The 26182-nt window shown below is 39.4% G+C and overlaps 1 protein-coding gene across 1 annotated transcript in view; it reads right to left on the reverse strand.

Annotated features, from left to right (window-relative positions):
* Nucleotides 1-282: 282 nt before the first annotated feature.
* bmp1a (bone morphogenetic protein 1a) overlaps nucleotides 283-26182 on the reverse strand; it is a 60384-nt gene continuing 34484 nt past the window's right edge. Inside the window, exons 7-20 of the mRNA XM_007234765.4 lie at nucleotides 19762-19886; nucleotides 15727-15842; nucleotides 15102-15204; nucleotides 14463-14579; nucleotides 13908-14053; nucleotides 13305-13500; nucleotides 12010-12135; nucleotides 8732-8892; nucleotides 8229-8409; nucleotides 7535-7660; nucleotides 6825-6952; nucleotides 5691-5904; nucleotides 5169-5419; nucleotides 283-1389 (exon numbers count right to left, since the gene is read on the reverse strand). Of these exons, the coding sequence (XP_007234827.2) occupies nucleotides 1252-1389; nucleotides 5169-5419; nucleotides 5691-5904; nucleotides 6825-6952; nucleotides 7535-7660; nucleotides 8229-8409; nucleotides 8732-8892; nucleotides 12010-12135; nucleotides 13305-13500; nucleotides 13908-14053; nucleotides 14463-14579; nucleotides 15102-15204; nucleotides 15727-15842; nucleotides 19762-19886 (2128 nt within the window). The 3' untranslated portion in view covers nucleotides 283-1251. The remainder of the gene's footprint in view (nucleotides 1390-5168; nucleotides 5420-5690; nucleotides 5905-6824; nucleotides 6953-7534; nucleotides 7661-8228; nucleotides 8410-8731; nucleotides 8893-12009; nucleotides 12136-13304; nucleotides 13501-13907; nucleotides 14054-14462; nucleotides 14580-15101; nucleotides 15205-15726; nucleotides 15843-19761; nucleotides 19887-26182) is intronic.

Raw genomic sequence — 26182 nt, forward strand, 5'->3', positions numbered from 1 at the left:
TGAGAAACTGAGGAAAACAATGAAAAAGAGAGTAACCAGGGTAGCAAGTGAGGACGAGAGAAGACAGTTAAAGAAATTAGCCCCACCGAATCTCGGATGAAGGGACATAATTTGCTCTCGATTGGGAAAAGCACTTACCCACAGCAGATTGCATTACCAGTGTGAATTGGGGACACATTAATAGGAGCATGGGGAATGATGTACATTGAAGGTCATAATAATTAAATACACTGTTGGGCATTGATTTCTCTTTTTTATGCAAAGCAATTAACAGCCAGCAGACATGGGCCACATTTTGTTTATTAGTCTTTTAATACGATAACTGCTTCTTTTAATTTTCCTCGATTACGGTAATATGGAAGGAAGCTTTCTTGGATGGCTAACCAAGGAAACAATTAAACGGAAAAACAAAAAACAAGGAAAACATTACAAATGCTGGTGCAGCTGGTGGTGGTGTTTTAGTTTGTTTTGTCCTGATAGCTGTTATTACATGTATCTTTTTGACTTCGTACAGTGTCAATTAACTCAAGTATCAGATGATATGAAACCAGTTGGGTGCCACTGTGTGTGGACTAGGAATGAGGAACGTGAGAACGACCAGGAAACAAGGCTGAGATTTCCTGTAATGAGCTGAGGAAAAATCACAATGTCGACCCATCACTTGATTCATCCATCCATACGTTCATTGATCTGACCTTTTTTTTTTTTGCCTGTCTCAGTCTTCGTTTGTGGTGTGGTGTGATGTGGCTGCCTGGCTCAGTATGAGCTGACCGCTTCATTATCCTACTTGAGATCCTGAGGGCCCTCTGAGTGTGTGCGTGTGTGTTTGCTCATGTTTTCGGCTCATTTAAAAAAAGAAAAACAAAAAAGAAGACTCCAATGGTGATCAGTATATGATCTATACTCCTCTAGCCATGTGCCCACCCCAGTCCCCCCCCCCCATTATCCATCTAGTTTGGATACAGTCCTTTCTTTTCTTCCTACCCCCAAAAAACCCACCCTTCATATCCCACCAATATCATAAAAAAGTTAAAAACAAGGTCTACTGCGGAATGGCTTTACTCCTCACAGTCAGTAGGGGGCACCAGAGCCCCTGGGAACTACTGAGGTGCGGTTGGCGTTCTTGCGGCTGGTCCGTCGAGTCTGGGTGGTCTTGGCGGCCGGGGGGCTCCGAGCGACGGACCGGACCCTCCCCCTGGGGCCCCTGCTCCTCCCCCTTGGCCCTGCTCGGCCCCTCCCGGCCACTAGGGGTCACTTCTTACGTGAATGGAGAGTGTCCTGAAACTTGGTGCTGGTGTAGCGCACATGGAATCCCTTCTTGTTGATTGTGTCATCTGAGCGGAACTTGATGACGATGGAGTCACCGGCAGAGTAGATCTCTTCAGGAGGCTAAGAGCGTGCACACAAAGAGGGAGAAAGCGAAAAGAAAAGTACAGAGATGTTAAGTTAACTCTGAATTAATGTACAACAATGCAAAAAGTTCATTACCAGAACAGTATTTCACAAACAGGCATCATTGAATAATGAAATTTCAGTACATGGAAATGACACACTAAACCTCACACGTTCCTCCTTCAAATCAAACAGAGATGGGAAAACGGAACATGACTAAGTGATGGGTAAAAAAAAAAAGCTAGGCTAAACGCTAACGCTCTCTTCTCTTTATTGTCTGCTCCCTCATAACAAAACTAAACTACACAGCGAATGAAGCCCCTGTGCGACGTTCGCAGCTGATCGTTTTCTCTGCAATTTTGTCACATTGTTTGCAGAAGCCACGTGAACGTCGTCTCTGCATGAAGCATGCCGAGGCCTTTACTGGTCCACACCAGCATCAAATTTCGTAGCCTCAGTAACCATTTGACCATGTAGTGGACAAGTGGCCATTGATCGCCTGCTTACAATGGCACCTGTCAAGAAGTGTGATCTACATATTAAGAAGGAAGAGAACATCCTGTTCTTAAAATAGTTGTGTTTGAAGTAAGAAAGAAGGGTGAGCATAAGAATCTGAGACACAGAGGTCTTGTGAAGACCATGGATCAATGAATAAGAGCTATTTTGTTAGAACAAGGGAATCTACTCAATATTAAGCAGGTGATTTTAATGTGATTTTTATTGTATTTAGGTGGGGAAGCATGTCTGGTTTGAACAATATAAAACCCAAAACATAATTTTGCAAAAAGAACCTTATAATTACAAAATTTGCTTTTGTTTCATTTCTGGGAGAAGCAGAGTGGAGCATGTGGAGGTTGCTTATAAAATAGCAATGGATGATTTCTCAGTACACTAATCAACTCAAGGCTAACCTCTCCTTCTATTAGTCAGTCCTGACCTCTAATTTACCTGTCTAAGTGACTAAATCCAACATTAAACCTTGCCCTGGGTTAGCTGGCTAAAGCTTTGAAGCAGGAGCAATAAACCAACACTCTTAAAGAGATCAACACGAACTAACTATGCACCAGATATTTAACCAAAGGAAAACACAGAAAAAAACACACACACTTAGTAGATTAATGATCCTCATCCTCCAATAAATCTCAGCATTTCCTCGTTCATCTTCACACTCCTCATTAGCCAAACGACTCCTGCTTTATGAAGGAGATTTTCCTAACGGCTGAACAGCCTCCACATTCCAATACAAGCTCTGATCGCCCTTCAGTCTCTGATGGATCCCATCGAACAAAAAACCCAGTCGTCAGCCGAGAGGAAGCCTTTATTATTGAGCCCAGCTAAATGGAATCAAGCTGTTCGGCAACCTATTGAGCTTGCTCTCTCATTTCCCCTCTCCCCCCTGAGCCCTTATAGCTCGTAGCCTAGCATAGCGCCACCTCAACGCTTATTAACTCAACTGGACGGCTCCAGAGACAGGAAGCAGAACGCTGCAGATTGCCTTGCCATTCTTTATCCGGCTCTGTGAGCTGGCGGACACAACACAATAAGGCCGAGCAGCCTGCAGAAACAGGACAAGCTTAACAGTGGCTTTACGGAGAGAGCATAAGCAAGAGACTCTGGGTTCAAATGCTGTTCCTCCGGCCTGAAGGGAATTAACTGCCATTGCAAAAGCACTTCAGCGTAATATACTGGACTTTTGATCTAGAGTTTGACAGGGCAGCAGCTTTCACACTCTGATACTGATGTTAGGAGGCATTTTAAGTTTAAAAAGTGCACTTCCACTTCCATTTATACAAGCAGGAAAAGGCAACTGTAATTAATCTTTTGTTAATGTCATCTAGAAAAACATTGTTCATGCCGTAAAGACAAAATTCTATGAATATGAAAACCTAGTATCCCCAAAAAGGTTAAATATTCAGGTGACAGATGAAAAAATTTCTGAATAAATTACAGAGGTAGCAGTGGCTGCTTAACTTGCAATCGCTGTCACTCCAGAAACTTTCTATATTTATGTTTGGTTGTAGAACATTTTGCTAAAATTTAAAGGTGTCCAAAAATAATACCCTATATTTATTTTAGCATACCTGGCAGATACCATTCTGATTTATTCAGTCTTTTTATTTACACCCCCAACATTTCCATAACCCCACCCACTAGTGAAAGCCTTTCGAAGCTAGATACAGTGGCTCCTCTGGAAGGATATGAAATCAAGGCAAAATGATCCTGCTAGCCCTAGTCAAGGCTTTGACACAGTAATACAACCATACGGCACTTTGTAACATGTAGTCAGAGACAATGTTTGTCTTAGTATAGAAAAAAAATGTAATAATACAAATAAATATAGATAAAGTAACTGAATTGAGGGATTCAGATTTAAACACACAACATATGCAGAAATACACAGGATTAGAAAATCTAAACAGCAGAAACTGGCACTATAGCCTGCTGCTGGTGACCTAACCTTCATTACTGAAGACCAGATTAATGTACAGACATCATACACATATCATATTAAACTGCACAATCATATCTAACCAGCATAGCAGTCTTAGTCTGATATCAAAAATCTGTGATTAATTAATCTCAGAATACAGCATTCAATCTTCCACCCTCCCAGTCTTACTAATAAGTTTGGCTGTGTTTTGAGGTTAATATCCAAAGACTTGAGTTAACATTAGCCATAATTTACATATATCAAACCACAGAACTTACTAATCTAACCAGCACAGCGCCGTCCATCAGTTACACCAGCCATTAATTCAGCTCGGAAAACAGTTGGCATTGCCATTTAGATGTTAACCATAAGGGCTAATCCACCATTTTTGCAGGCCAGAAAATAAAAATAAAAATATAAATTAATAGATGTTTACTAAAATCAATAACTGTATTGACTGAAATAATAAAGAACATAATTTTTTTATAGATTTGGACAATACTAAGTAAACTTTTGATCAAAATATGATCTACATCTAAATTCTGTTCATATTTGCATCTGGTATATTTTATAATTACAGAGCAACATATTTCAGATATTAAAGTAAAGAAATGTGTAGTAAAATGAGTATAGTTACTCTTTAAGACATATTTGAGTATCCTAAAATCTCCTGAAAATAACCTCAGGCATGTGTGACCGTCTTCTTAAATTAAATCTTTAAAAAATCTATAAAAATGGTCAGGAGTTGTAAGAGATATACAGTATTTACAACATTTGTTTTTAAGTCTTTAAGTTATTTATTCATGCACTTGTTCCTCAGCTAAAATTCTACTGAACTGTACAGTTTAAAATACTTTCATGATGAATGTGATTAATTCAAATGAATCACTGAGCATGTAATAAATTAGATTACATACAGTACAATACTACTGAAAGCACTATTAAAAACCTAAAAATAACAGAAAAAAAAACAGATTTCATATAAGTGGTAATGATTGTAACCACCAATGTCTGGCTTTCTCCGTATGGAGATATATGGTACAAATAACATCCACCTTCAAAGCAGGAGGCCCCACGTGCACAGCCTGCAGGCCTATGCATATATTTCCCAGCCCAGACTGAACAGATATGGCTTAACCTAGACTGCTTCTGCTTCTCAAATCTATGGCAGCGAATAAAAAACAAATAATGTAATTTATGTTTCCTGGAGAAATCTTAGTTTAAAACATGTTGCAAGTACTTAAGGACAAATTCAATAAAACTATAGGTTATGGGCACTTTAAGAATATAAAAAGTGATGGCTAAATCAAACAGACTTTTAATGTGAACACATTTCAGTCTTTACCCCTGATCCACAGTAGCGGCCCAGTCTCGGGGACTTGGTGTCAGCTCCATCGAACAACTCCATGTAATCATAGCCGCAGTCTGCTTCCTCCTCAATCTCGAATGTCTGGAAGATGAGCTCCACCCCGTAGCCTTTCTCAGCTGAGATCACCCACTGACAGTCTGATGCACCAGGGTAGTTGTTGTCCCCAAACTGGGCATGAGAGTAGAGGTCTTTTGTCTTCACTTCTGCTTTCAGTCGACCTCCACACTCTGGAGACAGTCCAGGGAAACAATTAGTGTATGGGCATTTGTAAGAATTCATCAACACAAAATTATGGTTGCAGCAGGTCACTGCAAGCTGACCTTAACAAGTGGATAATTGTGCAGATTGGTGCTTAGGGCTGTAAAACAACTTATAATGGTATTGCAATGGTTATACTAGGCTAACGTTTGATGAGATGCATGTGCAAACACCCACACCCAAACATCTTCCACCTTCAAAGTGGACCTATAACGGGTAGAAACAAAACTTTCGGCTCACCTGCAGAATGTGAGGCCTCAAATCCTTTCTTCTGCACAGAATTGTCGGAGAAAAAGCGGATGAACATCTTGTTCCCGCTTGACATGACCGGAGGAGGTTTCTTGGAACCGCAGTAGCGTCCCAGGCTGGGAGCTTTACCGTCCCGTCCATCATAGATCTCAATGTGGTCGTAGGCACACTCTAAATGAGGCTCCATGTCGATTTCATTGAAAGCCTGCAAGCGACAGGTTTTGATAGATGCACAGTGTGAGATGATTCTTCACCTACGTTAGGTGGTAATATTGTGTTAGATCTGCTACTCTGCCTTGAAGGGGAAAAGGGGTCCTGAGATCAATGTTCTGCACAGTTTAGTGTTTAGTGTCCTGCTCTGACAAATCAAATGTCAACTCTGGAAGAGCTTGTTGAAGAGTTCATTAGTTGGAGCAGGTGTTGTACAGCGAGCAAAAACACTAAAACAGGCAGAAAGGAAGTAATGAAAGATTGGGTCTGGGAACCAGTAACCATTAATAAGCCCACAGAAGTTCACACTAACTGATTTGGCTATGCAAAATACATTATTTTTCAACTTAGATATCATTAATGAAGATTGGCCACCAGGCTGATCCAATTTAGCCATGAAACCATCCACACTAAAATCACTTGTTTAAGTTTCATTGTCCAACCCCTGCATGTCAGTTAGCTCTGCTCTGATGCTACTTCAAATGTGCCTCACTCAGAGACTAGCTTGGTGTAAAATCATCCATATACATTTAGCATGATTGAGTGGAACTAAACTGCTGTATACGGAGTAGGTGTGTTTATGTAATTGCTTTAGTATTTTTGTAACAAAAAATGATGGCATATTTTTGTAAATGTGTTGGTTTGGATGACATCAAAGGAATAATTAACTTGTTTTTGCAGCTTAGTTTCCATACATGAACTGTGTGGGTTGGAATGTGTATGGTATGTTCTGAAACATTGTTTTCATTAGTGCATCATCTATTATAAAATGTTGGATTTACATGATGTGTGCCCTCAACTGTAATATTACAATATTTAAAAACTACAAGGGGTAAACAAAGATATTAAGCCCATATCATATAGTCCTAATGGCTGCACAGTAGAATGCAGCACAAAAGACCAGTGTGAACGTACGATTTTGATGCGATGTCCTGGTGTGGTAGAGAGGGCCCAGGTGCAAGCCTTCTTACTGGGGTATTTATCGGGCCAGTTGGGGCTGGTAATGGTCCCACTCACACTGTTCACCGTGTGATCACAGCCGGCTGCAGAACACAAAACCAACAACGTCAATAAAGCATCCAGGGCTCAGTCCCTCATGCTTTCACTGTTTATTTTCTTTCTTGTTTTTTGTTCCCTTCAGTCTCTCTGCTTAAAACCATTGTGCTGTTTTTGGCATCCTGAGGCAAGCACTTGCCTACCCCTGCTCAGTCTCTGTTCAGTCTCTTTTTCTTTCTCCTCTTTCTCTCTTGTGCTCTCTCCCTTTCTTTTCTGCCTTACCACAATAGGGATGGATTCTCTATAAATATCCTCCTGGCAATTAGTGTCAGCGAGCTGAAATCGATGGCGTAGGTTTTAAATAACCCTCAGCGCACCGTTCTTATCTTCCTAGAGAGCAACAGCGTACACAGAGCTTCTTTATCTAACAAATAAACGCTATAGGTTTATCTAAAGCAGGTAGTAAAAGGCAAGTAAAATTCTCAGAGCCTGCCGGCTGAACGGTGGAGCAAAGTCTCCTTAAATAGTTTAGTCTGAATTGAAGGTGGGAATGATTGAATGATTCTGCATAATGCTATTTCTTACTTGTGTATGTGTGTGTGTGTGTGTGTGTGTGTGTGTATATATACCTTCTTTGCAGTCGTGTTTATTCTCGTGCAGTACGAAGCCACTCCTGCACTGGCAGCTGTAGCTTCCAAAAGTGTTCACACACTCGTGCTGACATCCTCCGTTCTCCTTCGAGCACTCGTCTTTATCTGTGAGGAGACAGACAAGAACCTCAGTGACCACGCAATATGTCTATACAAACACATTCACAGTACAAATACAGTATACATATATATATATATATATATATATATATATATATCTCAAAGTGTATGCAAGGAGGAAACCCTATTGTCCAAAAACAACTTTTTTTTAAAGCTCTTCCCAGACTGATCTACATCAAAAACATTCTTTCAAAAGGCCTCATCTCTCTCATTTCAAGAGTTCAGACCAGATCAAAAACAAATCTAACACTAAATAAAACAGGCTCCTCCAAAATCCTTTCTAACCATGTTATAATCATCTGCACCTGCTTGTAATTGGTTGGGGGGTTTAACTAATTTTTCTAAAATTGAATAAATGCATTTCATTAATTACATTTTACAAATCATTTCAAAAATGATGTTCAAATAAACATCAAATATGTTAAAAAAGAATTTTCATGTCCTAACTTTTTTACAGTTGTATACATACATACAGGATATACACCCACTACTATAGCCAGGAGCTCATCTCTGAAATTCACATAGTGGATTCTCATCAAACAAATCACTATACCTGAGAAGAACTGTGCCTTAAAGCCCTTCTTGGAGACGGTGTTGTCTGATTTGAACTCAATGCGCATGTTGTTGTACTGAGAGGTGATGGCCTCTGGCTTCTCAGCACCACAGAACTTCCCATGTAGCCTGGAGTCTGCAGAGAGCCCGCTCCGGACTTCCACAAAGTCATACTTGCATACCTAAGAAAGAAACAGCACAGAAAGGGTCAGACAACATGTTCATGTAGTTGCCTAAAATTGCTATAGCTAGATTTTCTGTCTTCTATTTGAGTGATTCAGCACCACATGCTGTGTGTGCATGCAGTGAGGATATTCTGTACCTGCCCACACCACCCACAGCCAAGAGTTTACTTAAAGGTTAAGTTAGAGTTCAGGACAAAACAGAGAATTTTTAACAGCTTTGTGAAACTTCCCCCTAATGCCCAGTCCCTTGGACACCCAACTTCAATGGAAATGAACCGGACAAACCCACCCCACGTCGAGGCAAAAACCTAGTGCTCACATCGTTGCCCTCGGTCTCGAAGACATCAAAAAGCAGCGTTATGCGGTACTGCGTCGGGGCCACCAGCTGCCAGATGCAGTTCTTGTTGGGTGGATACTCCCGGGGCCAGCCGGGGCTGGTGATGGAACCGTTCAGCTTGGTGATGAAGCCGCCGCAGGCAGCTAAAGAAAGAAGCAGAGACAGTGAACATTAGAGATAAGGTGAAGACTTGGTACATTCAACGCTGGAAAACTGTAAGCTTATTTGTTCCCAAAATAAATACAAATAATTGCATTTTGTATAAAACAAAACACAGAGAAATATATTTATTAAATGACTCATGACCTGAATTTTTTATATATTTGTTTCTTTTATCCCTTGAGGTACAAACACTGCTTATTACTGCAGTGGAAATAGACTGTGGTAAACTGTTGAATGCTGAAAAAAGCAAACTTATCTAAATTTATGTAAATCTGTACAATACACAGGATACACTCTAATATGTTTTATTGTCACTTTCCTCTTTTTTTTTTACACGAAAGCAACATGTTAAAATAGATAAACTAGATCATTATGCTAGATATAATGTCAATATAAATATAAATATCAATATAAACATGTTGTACTGCATTGGTTACTAGCACAATAACTTTTGCTGTAAATAAATTTTCAACAAGATGAATTCCACTGGTGTGCATTTCTAAACATGTACTGTTAGCCTACATTATACATCCGCTGCAGATACACTTCAGTGCCTCCTTATCAAGGCAGTATACATACTGGTACAGATGGAAAAGCGAAATCTCTCTCTATATACAAGAGCTTAAATATGTTAGGTGGCTGAACACCACACAGATAACAAGAAGATGGAAGATAACACCCTGAAGGCAGCTGGAGTCGTGCTAGAAAACCAGGGAGAGATACAAAATGAGAAAGATGAATGATTTACATAACAGTGCAGCTTGTAATATAGGGAGCTGGAATAGCTCTGAACCTTCAATCTCTGAGGCCGCAACATAGAAGGTGAGCGAAAGCTGAAAAGCAGCTGCATCCAGTGAACAACAACAAAAACTCTAAACTTAGCAAAGACATTCAGAAGGCACCAACAATACAACACTTTCACAAAAGCTTGCTGAATATGAACGATTGTCATTTTTCCCTTGAGAACAGCCTGGCACGAAACACTGGCCTTCACGTTAAAACATTGTGCAATCAAGACCGTCCCGTTTTAATTAAAACACTATTAAAAACAAATCCCCCTCCAGGAATTTGATCCAACTCTATACAGGCATTTATTTGCAGCCTGATCCAAATCAATTAACGCTGAGCGTCCCCGTCGGCCATCCTAGAGGACTGCGCAAAGCTGGGTGAGAGCTAAGGAGTTTCCATGGTTACCACCATGCCACTTAGAAATGCCATCAGTGGGTCTATGCCTTGAAGTTGTGGACGTGTCTACATTTAGCCCCCAGCACGCAGCATCCCCGCTTCCAGCTTTCCTTCTGTTTCACGGCGCATGCATTTCTGAGGAGACAGGAGGGCCTGGAAGCGGGAAGGACCCCCCTCGGAGGCAGTTATGGCCGTGTCAGACTATAGCACTGATATGACAGGCTTCGGGGAACATGCTAAGCCAAGTGAATCATCCCTTCACATAATAGTAGATAATTCCTCTATCGCACCACTGCTAGTAGACTAGGTTAAAGCCCAGAATCTGCCTGCACAGCAGAGAAGTCCATTTAGCCCCAGAGCAGTAAAGCAGAATATTTCACCGCTTATAACTACAGTAAAAAAAATAATAAGATGGCCCATAAAATGATCTTAATTTGTACAATATGAAGGCATTTGTTTTAAATTGTTCTTCACTTGTAAATTATTGAATGGACAATGAAATGGGTGTTCTCTAATTGTTCCAAGATCTTTATTCATCTTTCTCCAGACTTATCTGCATCTACAGCTTTATTTCTTAAGGCCTCAGAAAGCTCTGTTGATCTGAACAGGGTAATACCACTTTAAATATACAGTTTTGTGTGTTTAGTTATATAACCTCCATCACTCAGAAACATTCAAATGAAGATTAAATGTCCATATGTTTTTTTAACAGTTAAACAATAAGTACATGTACATAATATATAGGTTTTCATTGGGTGTCTTTTTTTCACATGACTGTAAATGCAAAACAACATAGCCACTCCAACTGCTAAGGACACCAGGACCAGTGAAAAACTGTTCTCTTTAAAAAAAATATTTACACAGCTAGAAATAGTCCTATAAACCTTTCTTTCCATACCTTTTACAGAATAACTGTCAGACAGAAAATAATCATGTTTATTTAACAGATTATTTAACATTGTGACACTGGGGAAAGTGTGTGAGGATTTAGGAAGTTTAGTATGTGCTGACTGATTGTATATTACAATTTTATGTTATATAACACTAAATTATGTCTAACTATGAAATACAGGACATTAAAAAAAGGTTCACATGTACTTTTTAGCAAGTAAAAAGGGCGAGCCTCCACAGTTACTTTACAAATGAGGTTTACAATTTTGATGACACTGTCATCAATCAAATCAGCAAAATCAGCTGCATGCTTTTACCAACTTTTGTAAAGGCACAATGTGGAAGATGGTAAAAGCTGGGAGAGGATGTAGAAGCAGTTGGTAAGATGGCCACTAGAGGCAGTCTGTGGTCACAGTTTAAAAGGGAGATCCTGGACTACTGAGCTCATGTTTTTTTTGCCTGCATGAGTTTAGGTGGAACACAGAAAAACTACTTCCTACTTCTAAAGGTACTTGATTTAGTTGACTTCTTTTCATTTTTTGTTTTATATTTACAATTTATTACAGATCAATTAGCGTTTATCACATTTCTATTTATTCCTATTTCATTTTTTTTATTTTTATTTTAATTTAATTTATTTACTTTGTTTACTTACCTTTTTCTATATTTATTGTATCAATCCATCTTTTGTTTTCTTAAGTACTTAGTAAGTTGTTGTTTTTTTATTTATTGCTGTCTGCCAATGGTTTGTAATGTGCAGACAGTGCTATACTATACTATATATTAGGTGTTATTTATTTTTTATTTGACTTTCATAGTTTTTTTCTTAACACTGTGAGGTTATTGATTTACATCCATCCAGACACTTCCAAAGAAAGTATCCATTTATACCATGACACTTGATGGTCTATAAGTTTGAAATGAAAAAAAAATGCACCTCAACATTCCTTCCCCAAGCTACCATTTGAATGTGGACATTTAGGACTAGTCTGCCATATTGAGGCCAATCATGGTGTACTCACCCTCACAGCTTCGTTTGTCTGCAGCCAACTCATAGCCTGGGTCACAGGCACACTTGTAACTGCCCAGTGTGTTGACACAGCGTTGCTCACAACGACCATTGTCTGGTCTGGAACATTCATCCATCTCTGCAAGGCAAAAGGAGCAAAGCAGTTCAAAATTACTCATTGGATGTACATTGAGATTTACTAAAAAATGGCATTTAAGCAAATAGGTAAGAGCTTCCTTTTGGATAATTACTGCATGAGTGCTTATGTTTCAGGTGACAGAAAGTTGTAGTACTGATGCAGGAAGTAGCTTCTTATTTGCTAAACATGAAATAGTGAATAGTGAAGGCAACTCAATGGATTGGGGGCTAAACAGCTTCTTAGGAAGTCTAACCAGCAAAAACAGCTTCAATTTGCTAGAGAGCATTAAGTTTGAACTCTAGAGCAATGAAAGAAGATCATATGGTCTAGAGAGGGGGAGTGCTATGATCTGGCGTTGCTGCAGTTTGTCGGGTCTAGGTTCAGCCACAGTATGTGCCCAAAGAATGAGGTCAGCTGACTACCTGAATATCCTAAACGAATCCATCAATGGATTTTTCTTCCAGGCATAAATCAAAATGACAATGCCATGATTCAGCAGACTCAAATTGTGAGCGAGTGGTCTAGGAGCATGATCATCATTTCTACACATGGATTGGCCACCACAGAGTCCAGACCTTAACCCCTGAGCTTTTAGACCTCAAATAACGCAAAGAAAACAAGTTCATATTCATAAAGTTTTAAGAGTTCAGAAATCAATATTTGGTGGAAAAACCCTGATTTTTAAACACAGTTTTTATGCATCTTGGTGTGTTTTCCTCCACCAGTTTTACACACTGCTTTTGGATACCTTCGGCTTGGTTTGAGGGCTTGTGATCATCTGTCTTCCTCTTGATTATGTTCCAGAGATTTTTTCATGTGGAAACTCATGCTTTTTAAGTGGTCTCTTATTTTTTCCTGAGCTGTATATGTATGTGTAAATCTTCTATATATAAAGTGAATATTTTATTTATTATTTTTTTTTTCATGAAGAAGAGAAGTAGAATGTAAACATGTCAAGTGTAGTCCTAACTTTTGTCAAAGCATGTCATGTAGTAAACTACTCCTCCAAAACAACAAAGACATGTTGTGGCTTTAGTTATATTAATTCTTACCCTTTTCACAGTGAACGTCTAAAACATAAGTAAACGCACATGTCAAAAACATAACCACACCAGTCATAACAAGATATGCTTTTATGTCTGCTGCCCTGATGTGGTCTGAACGCTCACCTTTGAAGAAGTTAGCAGCAAAGCCGGCCTTGTTGACTGAGCCATCAGACACAAACTTCATCCACAGCTGGTTCGAGCTGGTCTTGATGTCGTCAGGCTTGTCATAGCCACAGAAGCGGCCCAGCAGGGGGCTGTTCTCTGAATTGCCGTCCCGAACTTCCAGATAGTCGTACGCACAGCTGTCATGCCTCTCAATCTGCAGAAAAAGAAAAATGGCAGGGTACAAAAGTGCAAATGAGAACAAAATCAACTGCTAAACTCTGATGTAACACTCCTAAAATGTAAAAGCTATACTGAAGCTAACAGAATTTTAACAGCATGTGCTCCTAACGTTCATATCATCACATGAAGCTTTGTCTTTATTTGCACCAGCTGGTTGGAGGCAGGTTCCAAGCTAGAATGAACTCAAAGACTCGGAGTGTGCTGGAACAATGTGAACAGAATGAACAGAGTAGAAGAGCAGGAAGTAAAGACAAACTTTGGCATAACTATGACTTCTGATATTTCATTTGATGAATTTAATAACAACCAAAACTAGTCTTTAGAATAATTTGTTTACAGAATGTGTAATAAAGAACTGTTAACATGTATAGCCATATTTACCTCAAATGACTGGAACGTGAGGCCTACATGGTATCCCTGGGCAACAGTAATTTTCCACACACAGACTTTATTCGGTCTGTAGTCATCGGGGTAGTTCGGAGACTGGATCTGCCCATTATCCTTCTTCACTTCACCACCGCAGATGGCTGAAAGGTAACACACAGTAGCACTCATCATTAACATCATTATTATCATTTTGCCATGCATTCACATGAATTCATTAACATGAACATGAATATTGTGACTGAGTTGCACTACAATGAGACATTATCAAAATAAAAGCCAGAATGCACATCACAATTAACATGAATGGACTGTCAGAATAAACATAGAATATTGCAATATTATGTGTTACACCAATATTATAGAGATTTTTTAGAACACAGCATTGATTTTAATTAAAACTTCACATGCAAATATTTTTTTGAACTGCAGCTAATGCAAAAAATTCAAGACATTTGAAGAAAAGCACCAACTGCCACAATTTGTTGTGTCAGTGTGCCTATAGAACCAGCGGCAAACCACTTATATTTTGAGAATAGTTTTTAATAATACCTTCATAAACAGCAGAAAAGCCTTTCCCCACCCAGTTGCTGCTACTTCGGAACTCAATCCATAAACGGCTGTCTGTTGATATAATTGGCTCAGGAAGCTTGTCTCCACAGAAACGACCTAAAACACAAACAACAAAAGGTTACAAACCTTAAACAATATCATGTCTGTGAAAGTCAAATCTGCCAGTGCAAACGAACATAGTCCTTACTATGCTAACTTACTGTAAAACAACAGTAACAGGGTTAGAAAAAACAAACATCATGTTTACCAACTGTCTAAAAAGGCTGGCAAATATGTGTTTCTGGATAAATCTATTCAGGTAAAATTCATAAAAAACATTCACTGATACAAAGCAAACATATCACTTGTCATATAGATGATATTTAATAAGGCTGACAATTTAATTTACGCTCAGATCTCAAGAAGTCAAGTTAAGTCAGAGGTGTAAGGTCATATAGAGATTATCTAATGAGGCTGTAATGAGATTGATCTGACCTAGACATTTCAGTGGAGCTTTCCTTCAATATCTATCTTTGATCTCCACATTGTCATATAAAGTCAAGATAAGCCAAGTGAAGAGGTCTGAGGTCATCTAGAGGATATCTAATAAGGTTGTGATGAGACTGATCTGATCCAGACCTTTTAGGGGAGCTTTCCTCCAATATCCATCTCTGATCTCCACATGGTCGTACCAGCACAGATGGCTCCGATAGAGGTCCATAGAGGTAAAGTTCAGAATGATCTACGTAGAAAACAGACAATACATTTGCGTAAGCTGTAAGTCCAACTCAACCTTCTAACAGCTTTAAGGAGGAAAATTATGAAAATCTGCACAGGTCAAAAGGACTTGGTTCAATGACTATATGAAATGTTTGTGCATGAAACAATGTCATTAGCAGCTACACTGTGAAAAAACAATACATTTGAGTAAGTTTAGACTTTAAATGATTCTTCTAACAACTTTAAGGGGGAATTATGGAAATCTGCTGGGCTCTAAGGACTGGGTTCACTGACCTTATAATATTTGTGTATAAAAGGAAGCAATTAGCAACTGAGGGCTACTAAAAGGTTGACTGATTCGCAGCATCTACTAATTGGTTCAAGTAACAGCGAAGTTCTTCATCCATCTTATTAAATCAAAATAAAACTGTCTGAGGTTCTGATATCATTATTGGCAGGATGTCACCAGCAGAAGCTTGTTAAAAAGTGAACACTTCGTGAGCACCTAATTAGACAGATAAGTCAGTCCGTCTGGTATTTTCACCTTTTCGCCTGGCGTGACTGAGATTCTCCAGATACAGTGCATATACGCCGAGTAGCCATTAGGGAACCCGGGGGAGGAGAAGTTGCCACTGCTTTCCTGCAGGCTGTCTCCACATCCTATTAGAGAAAGAGACAGACAAGAAGGAAAGGGGGGAGAAAGTTAGTTCAGGTCAGGGGTTATTTACAGTCAGTGTTCATGAGAACGAGCCCCGATCACAGCGTACTGAACTGTTTATCGCTATAAGGGAGTGCAGTATACACTCGGGTCTTGCTTGCCGCTGTACAAAAGATTAAGGAAACCCAAACAGATAAGCTTGAAATGTGTGGGACAATTCTCACAAAGCAGAGTCATAACTGAAAGTAACTAAAGAACATCTGTTCTTCATATAGGCCGTCACACTATACAATGGGCCACATTCTTAAAGACTTCTACTTTAAAATGCTCACAGTTAAATTGACCCAGGTAGAAAAGAATGAAGTTTAACCTTCCCAGAAACCACATAAATAATGGCAAGAGAATCATGTAGGTGATGATAGTTTAGCACTGTTGGAGACTTCTTTACTTTATATATCTTGCAGTCTGATCTCAAGCTGAACTTGCTAGGACAACCTGATCTGGCAGATTGTGCAATATTCCAGATATTATTCTTTTTGACGGCTCAGAGAGCTCTTTGGATCCTGTCATGGTGAAACCACTGACTTTAACAATCAAGAGCAAACCAAATTTATGTCTGAGGCTCCTCCAAACTCTTCAGCAACCATGTTTTAATCATCTGCAGCTTAGTCTTTGCAATTTAAGTATTAAGAAACACGGGGGGGTCTTCTAACTACAAGAACAGAGTTTTTATAATTTACTTTTTACCAATTATTTTAAAATAAATTTCTTCAGTCGTACGAGTTTATGCTACCACCATTTCTTAATACTGTCCAAATGAAGATCTAATGTCCATATATTTGCATTTGTTAAAATGACAAATTGTTTCATTTGGTGTCCTATTTATTTTTTTCTTTTCAAATGTATACTGTGGCTTAAACAAAAGAAACAGCAGTGGCTTTCATGGGTTGCCACAGGCATAACTTAGCCTAAGTTCAAAACTAAAAAGGCAAACATCAAACACATGAGTAAATTTTAAGTGCCTACATAAATTACAAATTTAAAGCCTAAATAAAGCACATTTTTATATTTTTATGGTTAATATATGGTTATTCATTGGAGAGGCTTATTTGTTTTCCCTAAGCTTAATTTTTAAGTAATTCTTTAGCACTGACTTCCATCCTATCCATGATCCACATTGCTTCCCCTTGAAGATAAGGTTTCCTGCAAAAAATGTCCTCAGTGTACATTTGAGACACATGCCTGGCGAACAACACGTAACAAACGTGCACGTAACAAAAGAAGAAATGAAACTGAAACCTCTTTAAATATAGAACCATGAAAACTATAAATAAAACATCCCTAAGGATAGGCCCTGCTCAGCACACAGTGTGCTGCAGACTGAAAAACACTGCTGGCCAGCTGGAGAATACATCAATACAGCAATAGCAATCCAAATTCATTAGAACAGCTCTTCATAAAATAGCAAAGACACCTACGGCTTCATAACAAAGCACACTGTGCTCTGTTACTAGGAATGTGCATTCCATCTAAATGTAACATATAAGTTAATGAGCAGAGATGTGGGTTTACTTTATAGAGTGATTAGTTTGGCATTAAAAGGGTTAACGAGACAAAATACCTACACTTTTAATAACAACAAAGTGAATACACTTCATTATTGTTTCCAGGTTAAGATATTAATGGCGGATGCCTTATGAGTTATGGTAGTGCAGAGCTAGACAATAAGTTTGATCCAAGTTTGATGCTGCTTTTATTTCTGTGTAATAGCTAATGTGCCAACAAAAAGCAGAAAAGACATGTCAGCGCTAACCAACATCTAAAGACAAAGTATTGGGACACCTGGTCAATCAATAATCTTTCTGTTGTTAAAGTAACCGTCTCTACTGTCTAGAAACAACATTCTACTAGATTTTGGAGCTTTGCTGTGAGAATCTAGTAGTAATAAATGGCATGAGCATTAAGGACTCATCCCAAAAATACTTTATGGCGCACCATCGTTCTAGAGAACACAGTTCCTCTGCTCCACAGCTTAAGGCTGAGGAGCTTTAATACCCCTCTTGTCCACACATGGCATTAGGCAATGTGTCAATAGATTAATCTGCTTCAGCGAGTCTTTTATTGGTAAATACCACACACTGGACAAGCCTCTGAATCTCCTTTACCAAGTAAAAGAAGCGTCAAGTTGGTCCTGAAAACTACATAAATGTATCACTCACTTAACAGAAAAGACTATGGAAGTCCTGTTTGTAAAGCTCATGGGCATCAAAGGGCACCTTCTGTCCTACAGTCCCAAATAATACCTCAATCCTCACTAAACTGAGCTCATCAAAAGAAGCACAATCTGCAAAAAATGTCATACTTTCAGAAGCAGTGTATTTGGAACTGGAGCATTTATAGTAAAAACACCTAGCGGCTCATTTTCCCCTGCTTTCTGTCCCACTGGAGAGCTCATAAATGGGTCTCATTTCTCTGTTTACACTCATTACCTTCCTACAGGCCGTATTTTTGCAGCTGTATAAAAAGCAAGGCTGCCGTGGGCCCGGGCCCGCAAGGCACACCGGAGAGGCCCGTGATGTTTAAAACCATTAACAAGTGGCCTGGCAAGCCACGGGGAGTGACTGATGCCGCAAGGAATGCTGTGCAAAATTTGGATCCGCCACGCTACACAGGGAAGTTTTTCCCTCCTGTTTTTTTTCCACGTCTCAGTTTCCAGCATCACCCCCTCGTGCGCCACATCATCTGCTAGCACTGACTCCACGGAAACATCAGTCACCTGACACGGGTCCAAGCAATGAACTTTAAATACGGGTGAGCATTTATAGCATGAGCCACGACCGGGACTGCAATTATTTGCTAGAATCTCTTTAAGTGGTTTGAGAACCGCAAGCTCTTCTCGGGAGGGACTTCTAAGAAATTTATGGCCATCCGATTTATTCTCACAAATAAATGAACGCACTTAATGCTCCCACCCTGTGAAAAAGCATGTAGTGTGTATTTAGCCTACTGACTGATATACCGCCCTCATGTCTCAGCTCTGACTCGCTTCTGAATAACAAGCTGCTTGGCTCTCCAGTACAGTTTGTTAGGACGTCTCTGTAAAGTTTACATTGTAAATGTGTTGACCTCTCTGCACTCGTTTGCATTACCATGTCCCAGAGAGCAGCTGCTCTCTTGTCTTCTTCTTCTTCTTTTTTTAATCTGGGAAAAAAAGAGGGACAACAAACTTCCTGTGCTTGGCCAATGTTTACTCGGCCTTCCCCATGCCTGGGAGCCAAGGAGACCGTCGCCAAGATACGGCACCACATCAATCGCGGATGCTCGGCTATTTCCAGACAATGTACACTGCATCTGGGAAACCTCGCAGAGGGTTTTTCCTTCTCCAGCAGAAACTGTGGCACATTGCATAGACTATAGAAAATATTGGAAAATAAGCCAAAGGTACACCAAGCTACAGCTGGTGGGTGCAACACATTTAATTTAGCATGATGGTGAAACCCTACTGTCTAGTAACTGAGAAGTTAGCTTGATGATGTTCCAAGAATGTTAGAAAGTTTGCAAGGACAAGCAAACTTGACAGGACCTCTGAAGGTGTTTTGTGAAATCTGGCATGTTGCGAGGTGTAGCCTACATGAATTACACCAGTGAACCTTGGCTGCCCATAACCCTGTCATCAGTTCCCTTGTTGTCTTATTTGGAGTTTGGTAGGTAATGATCACTACATACAGGAAACACCCCACCAGACCTGCCTGATGTTTGGAGATGCTCTGCTCTATGACTTGCAATTCCCTCTGTATTATCTATCAAGTTTCAGACATAGACTATACTTTACTTACCTGTTTTCAGCTCAATAAATTTGGTTTCAAACTTTACAGACGTTTTACATGCCTGTGTATCTGAACACAAGTTTGTTGTTCTTACTTGGACACTTGTAAAGTTTGCGTGCCTGTGCGATGTCTCCTTTGCTCAGCCTGGTCCTCTGGCCAATGGGTGGACGGACTCCATTTATGTCGTAACGTGGTTGAATAGTGTCAAGGAATATGCCCCTGCAGTTAAAAAAAACGGAGGAAAGGAATGATTACAAAAATGTAATAGATGAACAGAAAACACTGACTGTATACACAACCTTAAGTACTTTTTAGGTATTTTTTCTTCAACTGTTCTTATGTCCTTCTGAGATAATTGATAGTGGGCCAAAAAAGAGAGTTCCTGTGCATTTCAGACCATTAAGAGTTAAAAGAACTTTGCAATTCATGTCCAAACAGAACACAACACTGGTTATCCTAGACCAGGGGTCACCAACCTTATTGAACCTGAGAGCTACTTCTTGGGTACCAATTAATGCGAAGGGCTACCAGTTTGATACACACTCGTGAAATTACAAATTTTCTCAATTTACCTTTAATTATATGTTATTATTAATAATTAATGACAATATTACATATTATATTACATTATATTGTATAATAATATATAAACTATAGGCTATCTCTAAGCTAATATTAATCTAATATAATCTAAAATTACACCAATGCAACTGTGATTTAAAAAAAAAAGAATAGCAACAAAAATGCTATTTTTAGACCAGGCCTGCGGGCTACTCATAAGGTCCTTGCGGGCTACCTGGTGCCCGCGGGCACCACGTTGGTGACCCCTGTCCTAGACTGTCAGCATTCAGACTACAGCAACACAACCACATGACCCTGAAAAAAACTTGAAACTGTCAATATTCCAAATAGGTTTTACTGGAAGCATGATTCAACAATCAGTAAAGTTCAAGAATTGTCCCTTGTAGGGAACCTACAGCCCCTCTGAAGCCACCATTGCCTTTGGGTGACATCTTAGGACCCTTGAAGGGTCAATAATAACTTCATGAGAATAAATGTGTTGAAAAAAGGCAGAAACACAGGACGTGTCCTTGGTGATTACATGGGAGTACATTTTTGCATGCAAACCTATCCTTTTATGAGCTTACTGACCCTTATTATACTCTTATGCTGTGGTCGGTAACAGGAAACATGATGTTCTAAAGACTATTAGTGTTGAAGCGTCTCTAAGTGTCTATTAAGCAGGAAGTGCAAATAGTCCGTTCTTGAATTTGAACTGTTACAGGTAAAAATATTTTGACAAATATCTAACTTTGACGGCTAGATTACTAGGTTAGAGCATCTCCAAAATAAAAAATCAGACAGGTCACTGTTGCGGAGTGTTCCTGAAATAGTAAAATAGTAGACAGGTGCAACCAAAAGTGGTGGAAGGCAAGAAAATTGGTGAACTTCGGCAGGGTCATGAGCAGACAGGAGTCATTAATGTAATCTATGGACTGCCCATCTCACAACTTAAAAAAAGATCTGTTGGTGTCTGCTGGTGCCAAATACCACAGAACACAGTCAGAGGTCCATGACTCCACAGATGAGGATGAGGTTTGGCAGCATAAGTGAGATCTACACAGTATTAGGCAATATATCTTTTATTTATTTCACTGCCTTATGTTCCTTTTTACTTGATATGTTGCTATTGAACAGTGTTTTTACTTGAAATAAAAGTGAATTAATCTGAATTCTGAATCAGATTTTTTTTCAGACTTTTATACAAAATTTTGAAAATAAGTTAATGATTTATTAAAATTCAACTTTAAGAAACTACTAAACAGTTTGTTTTTAATGTGCAAGAACCTAACTATAGAAAATATAGAAAATGGAAATGCTAGTCCGAGAAGGGCTGTAACAAAAAAACATTTGTACAGTAAAACAGGATAATTCAGTAGCAAAAACATCTCCCTTCCTCACCCTCCGTTTCTCACTTTGACACTTTCTGCTAGTTTATCGTCCTGCTTTTCTCTGTATTGTCGCTGGCAAAGGCTTGCTCATTTGTTCGTTCCCATGGGAACCATCCTATCAATGGAAGGCATGTTCAAACAGGCAGGCTGAGCTAACCGACTGAGCAAAAGCAACAGCTTCAAAGTTTAAGCTAATCTGCAAAAGAGATGCAGACAGAACTACAATCTGAGGTAACATTTGCATTAAGCATTCTGTGAAAAAAACAGGTGCAATAGTCAATTCAAAATAACAGCTGAAAAGGAACCGTGTGTTAGTGGGTCAGCTAAGGCTAAAGGCTCAGTTGTTAAATCTGATGAAGTTATGTCGTTCAGAGATTGTTGGAGTTGCAAGTTGCTGGTCTGTTTCCAGTCACACTCAAAGACTGGTGCTAGATGTGCGGCTCAACACTAGCGCTCTAGCTGGTGTCAGCTCACACAAAGGACGAGCTGGTAGCTCTTCATTTGCTTTGGCTTGGCACCATATGTACCAGTCCCGGGAATAAAAGTATCCCCAAGGAGAATGGGAAGGATGAGGGGCAAGAGGCAGCTGAGGGGATCATAAACCATGGCCTAGACAAACACCCATGAGTGCAAACCTGCCTCGCCTAAAGGAAAGGTTGAAAATTTGAGGGCATGCCATGAAATCCTCCTAACACAGGCACGGGTAAACGAGCCATCTTCCCACAGAGATTTACAGTAGGAGCACTCTCCAAACACAGAGCTGCATGATGGGAAAAATCCAAGAGCACTGTTGACACTCCGAGAGGTGCGGGAGCCAATAAGAAGTCAGAGAAGAAGAAGGAATGAGATCAGACACCTTGTGTTGACTTGAGAAAAGCTAACAAACGCAGCCACATCAGAATACTGGGGTTCAAATAGAAAGAGAACCAGGATGAAGTATGAACATCATACTTAGCTCAGGTTTTGAACAAACTCCCAGAAGACAGCTTGAGGATAATCAGCAAGACAGTTCAGGAGCACTCCTGTCAGCAGCACTGCTGTCTGAACTAACTCTACTGTCCTCAACCTTAACCTGGTAGTGTACGATTCATTAAATCTAATATATTTATTGATACAATGCAGTTTTTTTTTTAATTACTGTACAGGCCAAGTTTGGACACACCTTCTCATACGATGTGTTTTTTTTATGACTATTTACATTGTAGATTCTCACTAAAGGCATCAAAACTATTAATGAACACACATGGAGTTATGTACTTAACAAAAAAAGGCGAAATAACTGAAAACAGGTTTTATATTCTAGTTTCTTCAAAATAGCCACCCTTTACTCTGATTACTGCTTTGCACACTCTTGGCATTCTCTCAGTGAGCTTCAAGAGGTAGTCACCAATAATGGTTTTCAGGTGTGCATTATCAGGGTCAACCGCCGTGTCTTTGTGAGATACAGAAAAGGTGAACGGGTGGATTCCACATGCCTGGTTCCCACTGTGAAGCATGGAGGAGGAGCTGTGATGGTGTGGGGGAAACCATTTTGGAAAACCATTTTAGGTGACTACCTCTTGAAGCTCATTGTGAGAATGCCAAGAGTGTGCAAAGCAGTAATCAGAGCAATCAGAGAAAAGGGCTATTTTAAAGAAACTAGAATATAAAACAGTTTTCAGTTATTTCAACTTTCAGTTATTTCACTTTACATACCTCCACGTGTTCATTCATAGTTTTGATGCCTTCAGTGAGAATCTACAATGTAAATAGTCATGAAAATAAAGAAAATGCATTGAATGTGAAGGTGTGTCCAAACATTACATTAAAGTAAGAAGCACTTAAAAAGGTGCCTTGACATAAGAATATTTAACATTGTTAAAATCGGGGATGTTTAATGCTTACACAACTTCGAAGTACAAAGGCCCATCAATCCATCTTGTGGTAAAAAAGATGAACATGCACTCACAAGATAACATCTCAAAACTTATAGGACCGCTTGGGAACACCCACACATGTATGACTTCACAATCAATTTATATAATACTACCCCATGCCTTTGTCTTGTTTTTCTCTGAGATACAAATATATCACAAGATTGAAATCCTTTTTCAAATGTACAATTTAACCTAATAACTTATTTGTCATCATATACTATATCATGGATCAATCTGAATACAGATTTCGTCAAATAAGGTCTTTCAAATTTGTTCCCTCCTCACAGAATCTCACCAAGTTATTAGAATCCAATGTACTTGAAATCTAGTTGGGAAATGCCCAGACACAGCAAGAGAATGAGAGAGGGAGTGTAAAATGACTCAAAAAAATCAGAACAAAAGAAGAGGAAACAGCTGGTTCCCATATAGAGGCAATGTAGGAATAATTCCAGTCTTAGTCCACCCCCATTCTCCCATTTAAGGCCGTGTTTGTGTGTGCCTCAGTTCACATAACTCTAGCTTTGGTGGAACTTTGGGTCCAGTCTATCCAGATTGACCGGGAAAATTCAAGAGATAAATCATCATCTATTTTGAAAGCTCTCCCACAATCATATTGGGAGACACCTTCATTCCACTGTTCCACAGCTTAATGCTGTGGGGCTTTATAGACCTCTAGCCCACTCCACTCCCACTATGGTGCCTATAGGTTGATGTTCATCTGCTCCAGAGTGTCCTCTACTATTCACAATGCTTTACTACAGAGACTAGAGAAGTTGGGGAGAATAGAAAGAGGAATAAAATTTGCTTTTGCTTCAAAATCCAAAGAGTCTCAGTCATATGCCATTATTTGCCTTAGTGAAGATCCAAGGGTAATTCACATGCAAGTAGCAGGCATATGCTACTTTGGCTTGCATAAGCACATATAATACGTTCTTCTACTAAAAAAGAGCTACACGCCATTCTCCATATTTGGACAACCCCCTTATTTTCTTGATGACAAAAACATTCAGTAGAAGAGAAGATCATCCCTCCAAGAGAAACGCTCTCCCAGAATTCCTTATCAGTTCAGCAGAGATTCCACGTATTTCTCAGACAAGCTCTTGGCATATGCCTTTATTTCTAGCAATACTTCTACTGAAGGGCTTAAAGCCATTAAGGATGAAGTACCCCAATTCTGTATGATAAAGGGCAGAGCAGATTGCCTTGACTGACACCTTTAACAATCACTCTGACCCAGGAAAACGGCTTGCAAATGACAAGGGCCTACTGTTCCAGAAAATTTACAGATGTCATACAGAGAAATGAATGAGCACCTCTGTCTGTGTGGATGAGAAATGAGGTTGCTCAGATCTGTAGGGAGAGAGTGACCCAGCCATAAAGACAAGGTACTCAGTATTCAGTAATTTATGTAATTTGTAAGTTCAGTGTTTATTAAAGCTTAATGTTTAATCGAGCTTTAATTAGTTTATCCTCAAATAAGACTTTTTTTTACCTGAGTAGTTCACAATTCTGGATATAACAAGAACTAATGACTGTTATACCACTGAAACAGGCTTATGTAGAGTACACCGCAGGTTGGACATTTGTTTAATGTTAGCATAAATCAGGTTCAACGTCCTGTTTTCTACTCTTGTGATGGTCAAGTGGAGACCTTGGACCTTGGAGGTACACTAACTAACATTCAAATAGAAAAATCACATTAAAAAAATAGCCCTGTTTTTATTTTTTTTTTTACGGTTTGATCATTATAATGTTTTTTTGTGAGCTCAGGCCTTTTTAAAAATATGAAAAATGGACAGAGAGGAACAAAAATGATAACCCTCAGTGCATATTTGAACTAAGGGATGAAACCATACAATCCAAACAGGTCTTAAATTCTGAAGCAAAAACCCTTTTTCTAGATTTAAGAAGAAGGGGCTTAGGCTAATATCTCTGACTATTCCAGTTTGAGCTGGTCCAGCAATTCTCTACCAGCTCCTCATCATTGTTATCGCTGACTGAACATTCACAGCGAAATCTGGTGCACGTTGCAGAAGGTATTACCTCATTCTCTCAGAGCTAGTGTCACAACAACATTCGCCCCCATGCCACATTGTGTCATTTTCCACAAGTACAGGTTTTTCCTGAGTGAAATCGAGTGTTCTCATAAACTGAAGGATCATGGTAATGGAGGATTATGCAATGCTCTCAAACACTTCTGAAAGCCTGCAGCCTATTATGGCTAGTGAAGCACACGTGCTGGGCTCTTAGCATTCACGCTAATTCAGCAGCACAAAGCGGCCTTAGTGAGCAGTGGCCCTTCAAACGTGCTTTTATTAGTCATTAATAATTTGGATAAAAATGAGAGTATTGAATACAGTCTCCAACATACATGATTACTTAAAATGAAAGAATTAATGAAGGAGAAACAGAAGAAAAAGCAGAAACCTGTGTATGTGTATATGCAGTGTTTGGGATTTGGGTGCAGGTGCAGGTGGAGACCACCATGTTTCATATTTCAAAAGAATGTGGAATAAACTGGAAACACACTGTCTGATCATGGCTCTTCTTCAGGGTGGCTGGAGCTCTGTGGGGGTGTGAGGTGTGTGTGCTGTGAAGCAGTCACCTCTGCACCTGTCTAACACCTGTCTAACATCATCACATCATC

The sequence above is a fragment of the Astyanax mexicanus genome, chromosome 12 (genome assembly GCF_023375975.1).
Source record: "Astyanax mexicanus isolate ESR-SI-001 chromosome 12, AstMex3_surface, whole genome shotgun sequence".
NCBI classification, from domain to species: domain Eukaryota; kingdom Metazoa; phylum Chordata; class Actinopteri; order Characiformes; family Acestrorhamphidae; genus Astyanax; species Astyanax mexicanus.